The sequence below is a fragment of the Neocloeon triangulifer genome, unplaced genomic scaffold, assembly GCF_031216515.1.
Source record: "Neocloeon triangulifer isolate White Clay Creek 2 clone unplaced genomic scaffold, ASM3121651v1 ptg000015l, whole genome shotgun sequence".
Taxonomy (NCBI): domain Eukaryota; kingdom Metazoa; phylum Arthropoda; class Insecta; order Ephemeroptera; family Baetidae; genus Neocloeon; species Neocloeon triangulifer.
Window position 1 is genome coordinate 4,370,985 of NW_026775557.1, and position 14,552 is coordinate 4,385,536.

The following is a 14,552-nucleotide window of genomic DNA, read 5'->3' on the forward strand; positions in this document are numbered from 1 at the left end:
TACTCTGAATGAAGCCTAAAGGAGCATTGCTGAAAACTTCAAAAATACCTGACCGAGCGTACACAAAATTATAGAAAATATAGAATTGACAACAAATATTGTATATTTATTAAAATCAACAAAATATTTTAAGCTGAAAAAAATTAAAAGGATCACATGGTTTTGAACTGAAGACTTAATTGATTTGACTAAATATACAAATAAGGAATAAGGACTTGGAACTATATAATAGATTCTAATCAATGAGAATATAAAGACAAAATAATAAACAAAACTTGAAAAACTGCAACAAAACACTTTCCCCAACACTTAATGCATTAAATATTTTTTAACCTCTCATTATTAATATTTTATTCTAAGTTAATTTTCTTTTTGTTGGACTTTCACATTTTAATATAGTTTACAAAGTGAGTGAACAGTTTTAAAATTAAATTAAACAACAATAAAATTGTAACAGAAAAACTTAACTTTTACTGCAGGAATACATATGCATTTTCAAATCACTTAAATTTCTCCTTTTCATCCCTATATGCACACTGCACTGCACACGAACGATCGAAGTGGTTCAAGGTTTCTTCATCCAAATCCTTATATTCATCTCACAAAGCGATTTTGCACTTAGCCTATTCGTCAAAAGGCCTTTCGGCAATCTGGTTGGGAGACTGTGCAAAGATAACTAGGAAAAAGATTTATCATTAAATATATTGCAGGAGGAGCTCTGAATTTTCTGTTATTTATATATAGATTTGAGTATACCGGTCACGTATCCAGAGACTGCTTTCTCAAGAGTTGAATCCTCTCCTAAATTGGGCAAAAGTGTCTGCCGGGCCAATTGCTGAACGAGGAACGGGAATTCATACATCTGCGACTGCAGAAACGTGACAACTGATGAAAAAAGATTTAAATTCAAATATCCTTAAAAAAAATATGTTGTAATCTACGGTTTTCGACTTTCTCCTCAAAGTTCTGGATGTACACGTGGTTGTTGTAAGCGCTACTCCTTGCTGTGCTCTTGGTGGTATACAATTGCATGATTCTGATGCAGACTGCAAATTCATCATCTCCTAGGACTCCCCTCAAGGTTTGCTGGGAGGCAAGGTGGTTATGGAGCTGTTGTCCTAGCTGGCAGGCGACAATGCTGCGAGATGTAACAGCAGCACTCATGCCTTGAAGTCGTGGTTCCCAGCAGCGGAATTTAGACGCTGTCCTGTAAAAATTTAGTTTCTATACCATAACTGCACAAAATGTTCAAGCTCCAGCGCGTTCCTACATAAATTTCATTATTTTAAAATATATAAGAAGGGTTAATTTTATTTTTTAAAAATTAACAATGGAACGCAACATAGTAGAAATTTCATTAAAAAATTCCAGGAATTTTTAATTTGCCGATTCCAAAAACATTAAGTAATAGGTGATAATGCGCAAAATTATAAGATAATTTCCTCCTACACTTACGATTGATTGATATTTTTGCTTGCTAATACAAATAAACGAAACAATAATACAAATTTAATATGTAACTTACAGAGGATTTGATGAGCCATATTTATTCACCGGGAAGCAGGTATCGTATCCTGGAAAAAAAACAATTAAGAATATTTTTACACAAAAGCTTGACGGATAAAAAAATAATATGATTTTTTTCCACACAAGAAGCGCACAATTAGTAAAATCACAGTGACAGCCTTTTTTAAGTTAAAAGCGACAACATGCTATAATTATATACCCAACCCGATGGTGCACTGCGTTCAGGCACCGCCCAGCAGCGTTTGATAAATTTATTAAATGCATTTATGCATTTGACCTCCTATAAGAAATAAACATGGGTTAATGAAGATGCGCAGAAGGATTGAGTGGACAAATGAAGTCCGTTCCTGTCGAGCCTGTTTTCTGATGAACTTCATGGCAACATCAGCGGCTGAGAAAAAAATTGTGATTGGGATGAATTTAAATAAAAGACGAGCAGATTAAAATCACAAGATATGCAAAACTAAAATCAGGAAGAAGAATAACAAACTAATCAAAGCTGAAGCATCTTTTTTAATTCGAAAAAAAAAATGAAACTTCATTCAAAAATTAACTTCCGTTTGCGTGTCTGCCGTCGGCCGCCGAAAAAGCGACTCGAGGTCGTCTGGGCGAACAAGCGTACCGGCCGACCGCCGCTGTTCTTCGTGTGGCAAAAAGTGCGTGGGCGTCGGCGTAGGCCCCCCCTCCGACGGGTCGGGTCGCGCCCGCCGACGGGGTGACGTGATACTCGCCGGGGTGCGTTTCGAAGCGAAAATAATAGTGCTGAACGGGAGAGGAAAAACGTGCTGGCGCGCCCCTGATTTAAGTTATATTATGCAACCGGCGTTTAGCTATCATACAGCCGTGAGGGGGAGATGCCTACCACCGGGCGCGGAAACCGACGCGAGCTGCTCAGCGTCGACCGCTCAAACTGCGTGCTCCGAGACAGCTTCTCTTTTCATAAAATTAACTCGCAAATTGAAAATCCACTCCTTGCTAGGGGTGCATTATTGCGCAACTGTGCTACACTCTGGCTTAAGCCTTTTTCCCTTCAAAGCTGATGCACCTTCTGGGGCTTCTGGTAGGCCTTTGAGAACTTTATCTTCAGTTGATGACTTCATGTGGTGCTCATCGAGTACGTAGATATAGTACAGGCCAAACATGTTTGTCATGTCTTCATCCCTTAGCACCGACGGTGGTCTAGTTGTCTCCCCATCGGAGAAGATAAGCCAAGAGGAGTTAGCAATGTCCCTTTTCAGGTAAACATGGGTGTCAAGGTCCTGGTTCTCCACAAGTAGCTAGCTCATCTTCAGGTATGGTGTTGAAGTTGGCATTTAAATCACCAAAGTCGAAATGCCACTTAAGCTCAGAGAGCTGAATATGCCGATTAGGGAGAGGTAATATGTTGTCCAGGCGGACTGCAACACATGAGAAAGACGATACAATTAAATGCCATATGATTTGATAACTATATCTGTTTAGCATACTCTTAGATATTATTATATGTACAACTTTTATACATCCAAAATAAATTCCTTAATATTTTTGAAATTCTTAAATATAATTTCCATCATTTCTTACCGATCCCACCAAACAATTTGTAATTGCGGCGGCCAAGGATGAATGAATCTCTCAACAAAGCCATCCATCTAAAATTGATGACAGAGATTTTTGATGTTCCCCTTCTGAAAACTCGACAATTCAGCAAAGTCGACGTCATGAGCATGAATTGAACCAATTTTCCCTTGAAGCACTGCAGGTAATAATGGTTTAGGTTAATAAGAGTCGTTAGACATATATGCTATTGACAATCTCCTTACCATGTGGTGCAAAAGTCTCTATTAGGCAAAGCTTCCACACCCAACGATCTCCAGGCCTGTAGCCGCGCGAACTGGAGCAGTGAACTCTCTACACTAGAGCTGCCACCGCTCTAAGCTTAGAGCAGCCACCGCTCTAAGAAAAAACCCATAACGTTACACTAGAGCTGCCAGCGCTCTAAGAAAAAGCCCATAACGTTACACTAGAGCGGCCACCGCTCTAAGAAATTTCCCATAACGTTACACTAGAGCGGTGACAGCTCTAAGCTTTGTTGGGTGCACATTATAGCCAATTGTTTATACTCGGCAAGAGTAGTATTTAGCGAGCCAATGAAACTTTCACTGTGTCCAAAAATGGAACACTTACTCTCTGCTAGTTGAGGTCGCACTTCGCTAATTTAACGCAGTCATCAAGGTTCATTCAAGAATTTCCTAATAGATGTTAAATGTTTAGATTATTCAAAAAAACTAACTTTATGAAATAACTAACAACACGTTATGATGGCTTTCTGTCGTAAGCGTTCAGACTCCTGTGTCAAATGACCAATGACCTCCATTCAATAGCAATTTTTCTGTTAAATTTCTCAGGTGGACATTAGTTACTCGACCGTGCAACTCTCTGGCCGCATGAAGAAACTGTTAAAGAGGAAAAATGTTTTTTGTTTTTAATATTGAGTGACCAACACATGGCATTAATTATGAAACTCACTTCGCTATTTACAAGGTCCATTTCAAGATGCAGAAATGAATTAAGAGCTGAATACTTCTTCTCTAGCAAAGGTGCTGGGGGCAGGAGGGCAACACCATGTTTTCCTTGGCAGGTCTGTGATCCACCAGAAATGGGTATTGGATCCTCTGAGAACGCAGGAAAGTTGCAACTGATGAAAATGATTTAAATTTATATATCCTTAAAAAAAACATGCAGTAATTTACGATTCTCAATGTTATTATTATTATATAAGGTATATATTAATCCCTCTATCTCCAGCAGATGTGCCAACCAAAAACATTGAAGCAAGAAAAGTAGAAAAGGAAGAAAACAAGTGTGTTCGTGTGTAATTTTAAATGTTTATTATTAAAATGTAATTTTTATTGTGGTAGCCCTCCTTGCCCTACACAAATACATAAAATTCTAGTTCTCTACTAAACTCTTCGGGTACCGAAAATCTCCCGGGGGAAGAAGCGGGACAAATTTTTCTAAAATTGATCTGAAAAGATTTTGTAAACAAAATCTCAAGTATGGGAGGGCAGATGCATCCTCCAAAGAATGCATTTTTAACCACTAATTTTTTTTTATGAATAAATAGTTAGACGTTAATTTATATTGAAACGGGGTTTACCTTAGATGAATTTCATACGAGGACGCGCTAAAACTGCCGATCGAAATACAACATGGGTCGATAATTTTTTCAATGATAACCACCTAGGTTATCATTGATCACCCCCATGTGGTTAAAAAAATCCCAAAATTTTTTTCAATTTTTAGAATTTTTTTTTCAAAAAACTCAAATTTTTATTTTTTAATTTTTCTATGAGAAATAAAAACTTCTATACAACTTTTCTAGACTAATTTTGCAACGCCCGACAACTTTTCAATGCTAACCAAACGTGTACAAACACGTTTGAGGTCACTTTCAGACAAATTTTGACTTTGACTGAAATTTTCGAAATGAACGCCCCCTTGGATTTTTTTGCAGGTATAGGGAAAAATATAGCCCATCTAATTTTGAATCGATATGGTGATTTTCAAAAATATGTTATTTTTTGTTTTTCTTTAATTAAAAAGTGAATAAATAAAAATATTATATTTTGGGTTTCCTTGTGAGGAGTGAAATTTCGGAAGTTGCTTCGATTGTCCGATTAATTCTCGCGCTAAAAATCAACTTAAAAACTGAACTTATCTGGACGTATTTTTAGTTTTCCAACCATTTTTCAATAGTGACCAAACGTGTACATACACGTTCAAGGCCACTTTTAGACAAAATTTGATTTTGACTTAAATTTTCAAAATGAACGCCCTCTTCGATTTTTTCGGTGGTATAGGAAAAATTGTAGCCCATCTAATTTTAAATCGGTATGATAATTTTCAAATGTATATTATTTCTTGTTAAAATTATTTTAAAATTAAAGTAAACCAACTCCGACCATGAGCGTATTTTCAGCGCTTGAAACGCAAAAAACCTAATGTTTTTATTTGTTCGCCTTTTAACTAAAGAAAAACAAAAAATAACATATTTTTGAAAATCACCATATCGATTTAAAATTAGATGGGCTACATTTTTTCCTAAACCTGCAAAAAAAATCCAAGGGGGCGTTCATTTCGAAAATTTCAGTCAAAGTCAAAATTTGTCTGAAAGTGACCTTAAACGTGTTTGTACACGTTTGGTTAGCATTGAAAAGTTGTCGGGCGTTGCAAAATTAGTCTAGAAAAGTTGTATAGAAGTTTTTATTTCTCATAGAAAAATTAAAAACTAAAATTTTGAGTTTTTTGAAAAAAAATTCTAAAAATTCGAAAAAATTTTTGGGATTTTTTTTTAACCACATGGGGGTGACCTATGGACAGGTGGTTATCATTGAAAAAATTATCGACCCATGTTGTATTTCGATCGGCAGTTTTAGCGCGTCCCTGTATGAAATTCATCCTTAAATAAAAGCCAGTTTAGTGTCGCATGATATGCATGCGGATAAATATAACCGTAATTTTAACGAATAGGCAACCGACGTTGCAGTCGGGTCACGCGGGTGGCATGCCTTTTGCTAACGTTTTAAAGATGTGCCGTTTTTTTTTATTAAAAATGCCACGAGCTTTGGAATCATGTGTTTTAAGGGCCAAAGTAAAAATTAAAATAAAACCATCCAACTTATACGCCGCTCTCACTCTCTTTATCTTCCGCCTCGCGCAATTCAGCTCCCAGGACACCGCTCCGCTATTTTCATTCTCGGACGAGAGCAAGGGTCGAGGAGCAAGTTTAGTGCGAAGACAGCCGGCCCTCATATTTATGATCACACCTCCATTCAGAGAAATAAAACGTGAGTTTTCGCACAAAGTGCTGCTTTCAAGGGCTCGCCAGGGCAACGCCAGGCACATGAGGTAATTGCTCAATTCGCCCACGCAAGGTTAATATGGCCCATTGTACTTGCAAGGGCGCTGATTTTAAATTATTTATTCTAATTGGTCAGATGGTACAAAAAATATTTTGCTGTTCAATATAATTTACATAATTATACATATGCGATTTATGCGTGATATGACATCCCTAAAAATTTTTAGAAACTTACAAAGAGCCAGGATTATTTAAAAACACAACTTTATAAAGAGAGCTCTAGCAAATTCTTCAAAATCTTATAAAAAAAAATTATAAAATATTGGTATTACATTTTTAATAATCAGTATCTATATGAAAAAAAATTATATTGAAAAGCAGTTTTTTCAGATAATTTCAGTAACCAAGTTTTAAAAGGTTTTGGCAAGATACAATTTTCTTATAAATTAAAGAACTGAATAAATAAAATTGTGTAAGAAAATTTTTAGGGTTTGAAAATGATGCATTTTTTTTATTAAATACCGTCAACTCGCAAATTTTTCTAAATTCTTTTTGTATAATGTGTGGTATAATGAAAAAAATGTCATTTCAGTCTCTGAATCCTTCTCTTTTTTCACCTAAAGACATAAATTTTTCGCCAAACTTTGATATACTTTTTGCGAATTTTGTGTAAAGCCTGAAAATAAATTTATAACTGCAGAAGAAATTATTTTGTTAATTGCTTCTAAGTAAATAAATAATGCATATATAATATTGGATATTATAGTTTTTCAAACTTTGGATCAAATTTGATAAAATTTATTTTCCAGAAGGGAATCCCAAAAAATCCGGTTAGAAAATATTTTAATAATGCCAATTGCCAATTTGATCACAATGGTGCACCAAATCATGTTATTTTATGTGTCGAATCAATCATTCCTGCTGCAGTTATAGGCAGGCTTCGCAGGCAAGTGAGTCCGAGATGACTTCACATAAATGCTCAAGGCGGCATGAGCAATATATTATGCTGCATGACTCAAGAATTTGCGCACCAAATATTAATTATCCTAATTTAATGAAATCTTGCGAGTACGGTATGCCTCGTCGGTCGGCGAAAGGCTCAGGCGGGTCAGGTCAGCAGAACGTTCTTAATAAGAACCAACCTGACGTCGTGCTCCATTCATACACGAAAAATTGCCCTCCCAGAGATGTCCGACGCCAACGGTAGCTAACGCTATTATCTCTAGCGTTGTCTGACTTCCCCTTTATTTAAACGGTGCCGGTTCTCAAAACGTTGCGCACCCAAAGATTTCAGCCAAAATCGTGCATAAAACTCATATATAAAACAGGCAAATTCAAAACCCGAGCCAGCAAGATTTTGACACAGAGGGTGCCGCCATTTTGGCGCTGCGAATAGGCCACTATGTTCTTGTCTGCTTTTATATGAATGAATTTCGCTGCTGCAGAAGTGCGAGAACGAATTAAGAAACATATAAGCTAAATCTTCCTTTCCACAATTTTAATTTCGATGCTCAAATTTTTGATAAATAGGTCGTGCAAACGTGCAAGCACAGAATGAAGATTTATGTATGTACTTACACACAATAAACAGCTCGCTTTTCAAACGGCTGAACTTCGAGAGGAGTTCTCGTAGGCAGCGGCGATCAGATTTCGGCCCGATTCGGCCAAAGCTCTGCCTCTGCTGGATTCGAACTCAACACGTTGAAAAAGTCGCGATTCTCCAGTCCAATTCGACGAATGCGGAAACGGAAACACCACCGATCTACGTACGTCCGCCGAGTTCGTCTCGTCGTTCGTCTAGACGTCTCGTCTCGTCCAAGGTCTCGTCTCTCGTCGCGAACACTGCGAACAGCGCGCCAGCAACGTTCTTTTCTGTGCGGTCACTATGGGAAACGTTGTTAGATTGGATTGGCCAATCAGAAACCATTCATGTACCTGCCATGACCTTGGGCCATGACGTACCAGTCAGTCGTACCATACCACGTTGAGCAAGGAGTTAGGTGCCAGTGTTGGTTACAACTTTTACGACACCCTCTGTAAGGCAAACGCGTTTTAATAAAAGCATTATTATTATCCCCATGTAAATTATAATATTGCTATAATTTTATCGTTTTTTGATACGACATAATATTATAAATAATTATTACGTGCATGTGAAATAAAATTGTATCAATAACATCTCATCCCGTCAATCAACGTCATTTAGTGGATTACAAAAATATAAAATATTTTTAATAACTTATTATGGATAATTATGATGAAATAAAATTTTCCAAATTTTAGGGAAATGTAAGTGAAGTGCAAGATGTCCTAATTATTTTGGTGTAAATTGAAAAAAAATTGTTTTCGTTATAAAAAAAAATTTAACCAAAATATAAGCGCTAATAATAAGCTGGATTTTAATATAGAGGGAATTTTTCTCATTTGTTTTATTAAAAAATAGTTTATTCTGTATTCGATCAATTAATTTGAAAAAAAAAATACAACCGTCGTTTTGGCTGAGACATTATTTGTAATTGTATCAATAATAATTGCAGAGCGATATAACAAAAATTTTAATCACAAATCAGTAATAATCACAATGATATTAATTTAATGGTAATTGATTTGAAAAATTACAAAAATGCCTATCGCAGTAATTATCTCCCTAAATTTGCTATATCCTATCGAAGACTAAATGTTGTGTTTTTAGCTAAAAATTCAAAAATTTACTCACAGCACGGAAAAAATGTTCTTACGTAAATTATTGAAAAACGGAAGAAATGATTACATTAATAAATTAATTACTGGTAAAAATTAAGAAGCATAATTATTCATAGGTTCCATTTACCATTGTGTTGTGTGTAAAAATTTATTGATAAAAAAAAATAATGCTTTTCCGCCTGCAGTAATACGAGGAGAGGGAGACAGGGAGAGCGGCTGGCTCAGCAGATCCTCTTCCTCTGCAATTCCTGCATGACACGTCTCGACTTGTTCCGACAGCGGCCGCTTTCAGAATCTTCCTGCGTCGCGCATCTATTTGGATTGGCGGAGACTGCCGAGAGTAGTAAACAAAACAAAGAAAGAAGAAATCGAGCAATTTTGTTGTGTTGCATGTCTAGCACTTTTCGATTCCATGCAGCCAAACGAAGTTGAGACAAGGCAAAAATTATTTCGCTTCTTTTGCTTCGAATTTTGATTGACCTGCGCCTGCTCGTGGCCGCGATCTCATCTTTTTTCACCTTCAAAAGTGTTTGTGTGTGTGTAATACACATAATCCTCAGATGAATATTAGCGTGATCTTATGGTATTATCTTAAAATGTGTTCTTTATTTTGTTTTTCTGTTATTTTTAACACTATTTACTACACATGGCTCGTCTATGGTCTATAATTATCAATGGGTGTATTAATTCCTGGATGATTCTATTGGATTGGATTACGTTTAATTATTGCGTGTTGGATTATGATGGAATTGGCAAAAGGCTCAGAAATTTTTAAATTTCATTGCTTTCTATAATTTTACATATGCAGCTGTCAATAATTGGATTTCTTTGCCCAAAAATATATAATATAAATGTATTAATGTAAATATATGTGTACATAGATAATCCGTATAGGGTTCTATAGTTTCTGGTGCTTATCGACGCATAATTTCCATTGGTTTTTCGAACCACTTTTAATTTATGAATTCATTTCAACGATTGTGCATTATCCTTATTTTCAAACTTTATAATGCGTGTGTAGACTATATTCTATTTTGTGTTGTATAAGAAACATTATTTATGTTCAATTCAATTGTTTTTCCAGATCTACAAAAGTTAGAATGCAGAAGCAGCAGTCGGAGCCAAAAGCGCTCTTGTTCAACACCTTAAACAAGCACCTGATGAAAGTCAAAGCCACGTTGAAGAAATCTGTGGACAAAAACCAAGTGGCTAAAAAGCCCGTCAAACATTTTGAGAGGGACCTGGAAGAGCAGGAGAAATGGTCACACGCTTTGAGGACCGAAGGCAATAACTTGTACAAGGAGCAGCTCTATGATTGTGCCCAGCACAAGTACACTTTGAGCCTTCTGGCTGCCGTCGAGTCAGCTACCAAAGCCATGGCTTACGCTAACAGGTATTGAAACCCTGCAAAATCCAGCAACGTTCATTCCAACTTAAAGTATGATTTCTTTTTAATTCGTATCCTTTCAATTGACGTGATAGATCGGCAGCTTTGTTCCGCTTGGGATTCTTCGAAGACTGCCTCAAAGACATCAGTCGGGCCTTAGCCCATGATTACCCAGATAACTTGAAGTACAAACTCTACATTCGTGAAGCAAAGTGTCTTTTCATTAATCCAGAATTAGGATCTTGGCATGAGTGTCTTTTGAGGGCCCAAGATGTAATTAAGTTTTATTTCCTATAAATATAAAGAAAAAGTTGCATAAAGTCTGCATGTATGCGGGAGTTGAATTTTTCTAAATTGTTAAAATGTGGATGAAAAATCTTAATTTAATTAGAGTTTCTATGATATTAGTTTTGTAAGTGTTTTCAATCTAACATTCAAAATTGATACATTCCTGCATCACTTTTTGCACATAAAGTTAATATTTATATTGAAAAGTCCTCTTATTTGCAGGTCGTCATTGATAGAAAAAGTAAAAAGGAGGTTAGTGAGCTGCTGCAAAATGGATTCTTCAGCAAGAAAGAGAGACATTTTGAACTTCATAAGAACTTGAGACCCAACCTCACATCAAAAGTTCCTCCTTTGAGCTATGGAGTCAGCGACACTGTGCCTTGTTTGTCCAGCGCAGTTGCCATTGCATACAACGTGCAGCTGGGCAGACACTTGGTTGCCAAAAGAGATTTGGAAATAGGTAATTTGAAAATATAAAGTTGATTAAATAATTTCTAAACAAAAAATTATAATAGGAGATGTGGTCATTGTTGAGGAAGCTTTTGTCAAAGCAATCGACCCGTCCTGCACTATTTCTTTCTGCTCGTACTGCTGTAATATCATCCAAGCCAGCATCCCCTGTGACCACTGCAAAAATGTAAGTGTCCGTTTTACATTAAATATGAATAATCATAAAACAGGAAATGAATTGTGTTTGAAAGACATAAACGATTTTTTCAAAACTTTCATTAGGCACATAAATTTTTTTAGAATCATTTAAGTTTAATTGTTCTTATGAGCATATTATTTAAATGTTTTGCAGGTGCAATACTGCAATGAAGACTGCAAAGCCAATGACTGGGATGCCATTCACAAGATCTGCTGCTCTTTGGAACAGAAGCAGATAATTCCAGATCTCCCTGGTATCTTCGGAGGGCAGAAATCCGAAGAAATTGACCTGTTCCTCTTGGCCAAAAGGCTCATCATCATGCTTATTGCTAAACTTGGAGGAGAAAAGGAAATCCTGAAGCAGCTCAATACAGAAACCAAATTAGATTGGAAGAGGCCTTACAAGCACTTTGGTCGAGACGCTTCTCCTGTTGACAATTTGAAGGCGCTGCTTTTGCAAGAGGACAACGTGGGCCATTTGAACCAAGACTTCACCTCATCTGTTACTGCGCCGGCTTTAGCTGTTGCCACGCGTTTTGCCAGCAGCTTTCAGCGACCCCAGGAAGTGGAGCAATTTGCCTCGTTCGTCATGAAGATGATTCTCCTTGTTGGTTTCAACTCGAAGATGCTCCACTCCTGTGACTTTGATGTCTTTGGCTCTGCAAAATCGGTGGAGAAAGATTTTGGATTGGCGATCTACCTGGCCAGCAGCTTCATCAACCACTCTTGCAGCCCGAATATGATCCGCGTCAGCTACGGATCGACCGCTGTTTACAGAATCATCAAACCTGTTGCAAAGGGAGAGGAGCTCACAGAGTCGTACCACGTTGGCATGCAGATTCCCTCGGAGAGCCGCAAAAGAGTTTGTGTCAATGAATGTTGCTTCCACTGCCAGTGCCTGGCCTGCAGAAATGAGTGAGTAATTTTTTTTATAATCCAATTTTATTGCTAATAGTTTAAGTTGAATTTCTATGCAAAATTAAAATTATTTAATTGTGTTTTGTAATTACACAAAATAATATTTTGTATACACAATTATATTAAAAGACAATTCAATGTATGCACTCATCCATCATTATGTTAATTTTTTTTAGTGGAGTCTAGTCTATTTTCATTTTGAAATATTTTTTACTGCGCACATAGCTGAATTCTTGATTCAATAATAATTTTTAAAATTATCATTTTTTATAACTGAGTTTTTATCTAAAATATTAATCAGAAAATTTACTTAAAATTGCTTGTAAGTTGCCGCAAATAATATATATTTTTTTTATATATACACTGAGCAACAGGCAGATCAAAGTACTATTATAGTGAGGAAATTATTTAGAGTTCGGTAAGCATAATATCTATCCCAACGACCTGCATCACAAAAGCGCTAGCTACAGGCAGGTGTTTCGCTTGTTCAGGTTTTTGAGGAGCTCAGGTAGTAAAAGCGGCTTACAAACGTAGTATTTCCACCTTACAAACTAGCAACAAGTGCGACCTGGCTCTACCTGAGCGTGCCAGGATTTCATTATTCGATAGGAGGTACGAGCCGCTGCGGTCAGGTACCTGAGAGGCGGCAAGGCGTGATTTACAGCAGGTGGCGATGGGGAGGGTCGGGAAGGAAATCTACAAAAGAACCTGCTTGCCAACAAAAGGCCGCCGGCGGCGTTTCGTACTTCATTCATTAATTTATACAAGCAGGTGGGCCAGACAGGGATTTACTTTTACCAATATAAGAATGGAAAGGAAATTATTTTTATATAAAGAATCCTGCAAGTGATTTTTAAGTTTATTGCGTTTATTGTTAGATTGAAGGAAAAATAAATAAATACACTTAAAATTTTACTTAAGGACTCCTTATTGACATAGTCTAATCAAGTCTTTACAACAATGGTTTGTTAAATTTCCAATAATTGCCAAAAACGGCTTCTATTGTTGTAAAGACTTGATTTGACTTTGTCAATAAGGAGTCCTTAACATCTAAATTTATCATTAAGTTATAAAAATAAATCAAATGTTGTGTGCTCTCGGACATTAAAAAAAATCAAATAATAAATTTTTTTTTGATGAAACGCTGCTTCAAAATCCCTCGATGATAAAAAGAAATTGGTTGATGTTCTAGTTGGCCCTGGATGCATGAGATGCCTGAACGCTTCATTCTGGACGAGCTCTTGGACGTTTGCTTCAACGTTGGAGTAAAACGCTTCCCGAAGCTTTCTCTGAATCTCTGCATCCAGTTCGGTGTGCCTCCCGACTCTAAAATGTTTGCCAGCATTGCGCACATTCAGAGTCTGATGCATGTGTCCAAGTACTACCCAGACAAACTCTACGAAGTTTTTGAGGATTTGATCAAAATGCACCTGAAGGCACACGGAAATGCGCGCTTCAACCGCAATTCCAAGGAATATATCATTGGCAAGCAGTCTCTGGACCTGCTCGCATTGATCAAGGGGGCAGAAATGATGAAGATCGACTGAAGAGTACAAGTGCACAAAATGACATTAAAAGTATCTTAATTCCTAAATTATACTCTTAAATAAATAAATATATAAGTTGTGTTCAGAAAAGTTAGAGAGCCAATGCCAAACGCTATTTATTTAATTCTATTAAGAAAATAAATTATATTCTTATCTTTTTTTTCTCAATGCAAACTTCCTTGGTTTTTTTTTTTTTTAATTTATGGTCAAGGGGTCTTCTAACATTTGATCTGCTGAGAAATTGTGTCTCGAGTTTGCAGGAAATAAATTTAAGGTGATTTAAAAGTCATTATATTAATCTTTCAATTTATGTCAATTACATTATTGTAAAGGGGCATACAAATGTGAATTCAGCTCAAAATTGGGAACACGTATTATATCTTTGAGAGTTTGCTCAAGATATGTGCGTGCAGTCAGGGGAATTTCACACCCAAGTGCCACAGGTTGGGTCTTTTATTTTAACTAATACAAATGGTATACTTTACCCGGCGATTCTTAAAAAATTTGGTAATATTTCAAATTAAAATGAAAATTGTTGAAATTGAAGGATACTGCAAGGAGTTTGTGCAAGACTTCAAGTCGAGGCAGAGTTATAAAAAATTTGTAAATGAAAAATTCCTAATATTGTAATTTTTTGAATTGCAATAAATGGTGGTAACCTTGAGTGTTAACATTCAATTTAAGAAAAATAAAA

At 36.4% G+C, this 14,552-nt stretch overlaps 2 protein-coding genes across 5 annotated transcripts; one reads left to right on the top strand and one right to left on the bottom strand.

Annotated features, from left to right (window-relative positions):
- Nucleotides 1–173: 173 nt before the first annotated feature.
- LOC132202405 (uncharacterized) lies at nucleotides 174–8,182 on the bottom strand. Of its 4 annotated transcripts, none has more exons than XM_059629299.1 (11): nucleotides 7,946–8,182; nucleotides 4,033–4,178; nucleotides 3,814–3,959; nucleotides 3,691–3,755; nucleotides 3,327–3,459; nucleotides 3,088–3,259; nucleotides 2,573–2,924; nucleotides 1,526–1,574; nucleotides 942–1,207; nucleotides 757–885; nucleotides 174–676 (listed from the first exon to the last, which is right to left on the bottom strand). In XM_059629299.1, the coding sequence occupies exons 7-11, from the start codon at nucleotides 2,676–2,678 to the stop codon at nucleotides 624–626; spliced, it is 603 nt and encodes a 200-aa protein (XP_059485282.1). In that variant the 5' UTR covers nucleotides 2,679–2,924; nucleotides 3,088–3,259; nucleotides 3,327–3,459; nucleotides 3,691–3,755; nucleotides 3,814–3,959; nucleotides 4,033–4,178; nucleotides 7,946–8,182; the 3' UTR covers nucleotides 174–623. The 4 variants fall into 4 exon arrangements, 3 of the variants coding, with proteins under 3 accessions (XP_059485282.1, XP_059485284.1, XP_059485283.1); XM_059629301.1 differs by having other exon boundaries at nucleotides 3,088–3,191; nucleotides 3,242–3,259; nucleotides 3,327–3,755; XM_059629300.1 differs by having other exon boundaries at nucleotides 3,327–3,755; nucleotides 4,033–4,201.
- Nucleotides 8,183–8,352: 170 nt separating this feature from the next.
- LOC132202417 (SET and MYND domain-containing protein 4-like) lies at nucleotides 8,353–14,509 on the top strand. The gene is made up of 7 exons (XM_059629325.1): nucleotides 8,353–8,403; nucleotides 10,155–10,463; nucleotides 10,553–10,730; nucleotides 10,968–11,205; nucleotides 11,261–11,382; nucleotides 11,548–12,308; nucleotides 13,504–14,509. Exons 2-7 carry the CDS (start codon nucleotides 10,171–10,173, stop codon nucleotides 13,856–13,858), a joined length of 1,947 nt encoding a protein of 648 aa, XP_059485308.1. The 5' UTR covers nucleotides 8,353–8,403; nucleotides 10,155–10,170; the 3' UTR covers nucleotides 13,859–14,509.
- The last annotated feature ends 43 nt before the right edge of the window (nucleotides 14,510–14,552 follow it).

Bases quoted from the DNA above. Each gene is read 5' to 3' on its own strand.
- LOC132202405 (XM_059629299.1), bottom strand. From the start codon at position 2,678: ATGACAAACATGTTTGGCCTGTACTATATCTACGTACTCGATGAGCAC. The intron at 1,575-2,572 runs GTGCATCAGCTT...TTTTTTTTCCAG, and splicing joins CCTACCAGAAGCCCCAGAAG to GATACGATACCTGCTTCCCG. The intron at 1,208-1,525 runs GTAAGTTACATA...AAATTTTTACAG, and splicing joins TATGGCTCATCAAATCCTCT to GACAGCGTCTAAATTCCGCT.
- LOC132202417 (XM_059629325.1), top strand. From the start codon at position 10,171: ATGCAGAAGCAGCAGTCGGAGCCAAAAGCGCTCTTGTTCAACACCTTA. The intron at 10,464-10,552 runs GTATTGAAACCC...TTGACGTGATAG, and splicing joins GCCATGGCTTACGCTAACAG to ATCGGCAGCTTTGTTCCGCT. The intron at 11,383-11,547 runs GTAAGTGTCCGT...AATGTTTTGCAG, and splicing joins CCTGTGACCACTGCAAAAAT to GTGCAATACTGCAATGAAGA.